Raw genomic sequence first — 2,637 nt, 5'->3', positions numbered from 1 at the left:
ATGTACTGTGTATCCAAGATGTTTCTGTGATGTTGTATTGCACATGTATTTTTAGAATGATGCTCAGGAGTGTGTATTTTATTTTATAGAAATTGCCACTACTGTTGTCTTGTCTTGTCTGGTGTTGTCTTGTGAAGGTTAAGTTTTAGTTTTAATCAAAGTTTTATTTGTTATCTTTTATTTTTCCTTTATTATCCTCCAAATCGTTTCGGGGAGGTAAATGGAAATTTTATTGTTTATGTTTTAATAAACTGCCAATTCGACCAAATTTAATGCTGTCCTCTACCTGAGTTGGGGGGGAGAACAGTCGGGAAATAGAACCCACATTTGGGGAGCCCTCAGACTGTGTGTGTGTCTCGGTGTTGTCCGGCTGGCCACACATAGCCTGGTCACATATAATATATTTAATTCTTATTTAAATATTTAGTTGCTGCTTTCCTGTGGTTTAACGTAATTTAAAAGCTTTAAATTACATAGTAGAATAGTAACATTGTAATCAGGTAGTGAAGGTACTAACTCAGTGTTTTCTGATGCCAATGACAGGACTAAGAACGTTCCTGAGGAAGAAAATCCATACCAGGAGACGTGGGTCTCAATCTCAGTCCATGGAGACACAGGAGCCGGACAAGAAAATCAGTCCAGTGAAGAAGAAGAAGAAGAATCAGTTTGAGGATAAATATTGTCAACTGTACCGACTCGGTGATGGAGGCCAGGGATCTGTGTACATGGGTTACAGGAAGGAAGATTTTGTCCACGTAGCGATCAAGCACATTCCCCAGACCCTTGTTTTCCGTGAAGACGACGACAGGAGCAAGATGCCTCTTGAAGTGCTTTTCATGAAGATGAGTCAACAAGCAGGAGGATCGGTTGGCCAGTCAGCATCCATTTCCCTCCTGGACCACTACGACCTGGAGGAGGAGCTCATCATCGTCATGGAATGTCCATTTCCAGCGGTTGACCTCTTGAATTACAGCAAGTCCAGAGGAGGTACTTTGGAGGAAGAGGAGGCCAGACTCTTCTTCAAGCAGCTGGTGGAAGCTGTCAGAGAACTTGATGCCAACAAGATTTTCCATGCAGACATCAAAAGGGAAAATATCTTGGTTGACATCAGCAGCGGTGTTCCACGTTTGAGGATAATTGACTTTGGTCTAAGCATGTTTATCAATGACGGGGACACAATCGAAGGTATATATCGTGGAACCCCTTCCTATTACCCACCAGAGTGGTCCTGGAGTTCAGTGTACAGTAGCAGGCCTGTTACTGTGTGGCAGATGGGAGTGGTTCTCTATAACATGCTGCACCAACACTTTTTGAAGAGCCTCTGCATCAGTCAGAAGTTGTCTCCAAACTGCCAAAACGTGTTGCGTCTGTGTCTGGCTGAGGACCCTCAGCAGCGTCCCACTCTGGAGCAGCTCCTGAGTCATTCCTGGCTGGAATGAACCATAAGTCAACCCCCTGCTGGCCCATCGTCCCTGAGCGAAACTGAATCACTGCCTGTATCTTTTCTTGTATATAACATGTGTATTTGTTTAGTAAATCTTTTGTCAATAAATTTGTGTGATAATTTTGTGTCCGAGTTCATGTTTTATGTCAGCACAAATACTACATGAGGGATGTTAAAAGCTGATTCAGTAATTTTGGTTGCATGTCATAAAATGATTCAAAGTAGGTTATCATTTGTCACTCATGAATAATGGGAGAATGAAATCAGGAAGCACACGAACACAAATACAGCCCACCGTAATGATGGAACTGAAGTGGCTTTTCACTCTGATATAAACCACATGGACCCTGACAGTAAAGGGATAACGTTCCCAGGTGTTGAAAAGTGAAAATGTGTAACTAGCATCACTGCCCACTAGATGGCGCTTCAAGCTAAATCTGAAAAGAAAGGTTTAAACTGGTGAAGTATCTGCGCCCTAGATGAGGGAGTTTATTACTTGAAGTAAAAAAATATTTCCAGTCCTTTCTAACTTTCTAACAGGGACAAAGCGAAAGGTTTTTTTTTGTGTTGGCTATGCCAGTCAGAGAAGGTACTCTGATCAGATCTCACCTGTAGATGGAGGCCCCGCCTCCGCGATTCATGTCAAATTAAGTTGAATAAAAACAAACCTTTTGGAGGCCACGCCCAGCAGCAAACTGTCGCCATGGAGACACAAAAACAATTGCGTGTAAAATGACATAAATTCTCGAGTGGTGAGACTGACTCGTATTTCAAGCTCGAGTCATTTTTTGTGGTCTCCGTCTCCAGTCGCTGAGGACAGAAGTTCTGCTCGCTGTGAAGATCCAGAAAGTTCTGCAGACGGTGAGTTTAAAACGACTGTGGTCCGGACACAGGTTCCACCTGAGAACAGGGTCCATGAAGGTTCCACGGTTTCTGGATTCAGACTGAAAAGTAAACAGATCGGAACCTTTGACCCAGAACCAGCTGATCCGGGTCATAACCTCTTCCCCAGTAGTGACCAGTGATAAAGAAAGCTACCTCAGCCCCGCCCCTCCACCCACCTGACATTTAGCCCGGCCAATCAGTCATCCCTGTCTCAGCAAACATGTCCACCTTCATGCTGGTCTGTGAATGTACCGCCCACTGAACACCAGCGTGTGTGTGTGTGTGTGTGTGTGTGTGTGTGTGTGTGT

The 2,637-nt window shown here is 43.9% G+C and overlaps 1 protein-coding gene across 1 annotated transcript; it reads left to right on the top strand.

The window, feature by feature from the left end:
• The first annotated feature begins 605 nt into the window (after positions 1 to 605).
• On the top strand, positions 606 to 1,439 carry LOC137589667 (serine/threonine-protein kinase pim-3-like). Its single transcript, XM_068307529.1, has one exon. It carries the CDS (start codon positions 606 to 608, stop codon positions 1,437 to 1,439), a length of 834 nt encoding a protein of 277 aa, XP_068163630.1.
• The last annotated feature ends 1,198 nt before the right edge of the window (positions 1,440 to 2,637 follow it).

The sequence above is a fragment of the Antennarius striatus genome, chromosome 22, assembly GCF_040054535.1.
Source record: "Antennarius striatus isolate MH-2024 chromosome 22, ASM4005453v1, whole genome shotgun sequence".
Classification (NCBI taxonomy): Eukaryota; Metazoa; Chordata; class Actinopteri; order Lophiiformes; family Antennariidae; genus Antennarius; species Antennarius striatus.
The sequence above is the reverse complement of the archived record's forward strand: the minus strand, read 5'-3'. Positions and strand labels throughout refer to the sequence as shown.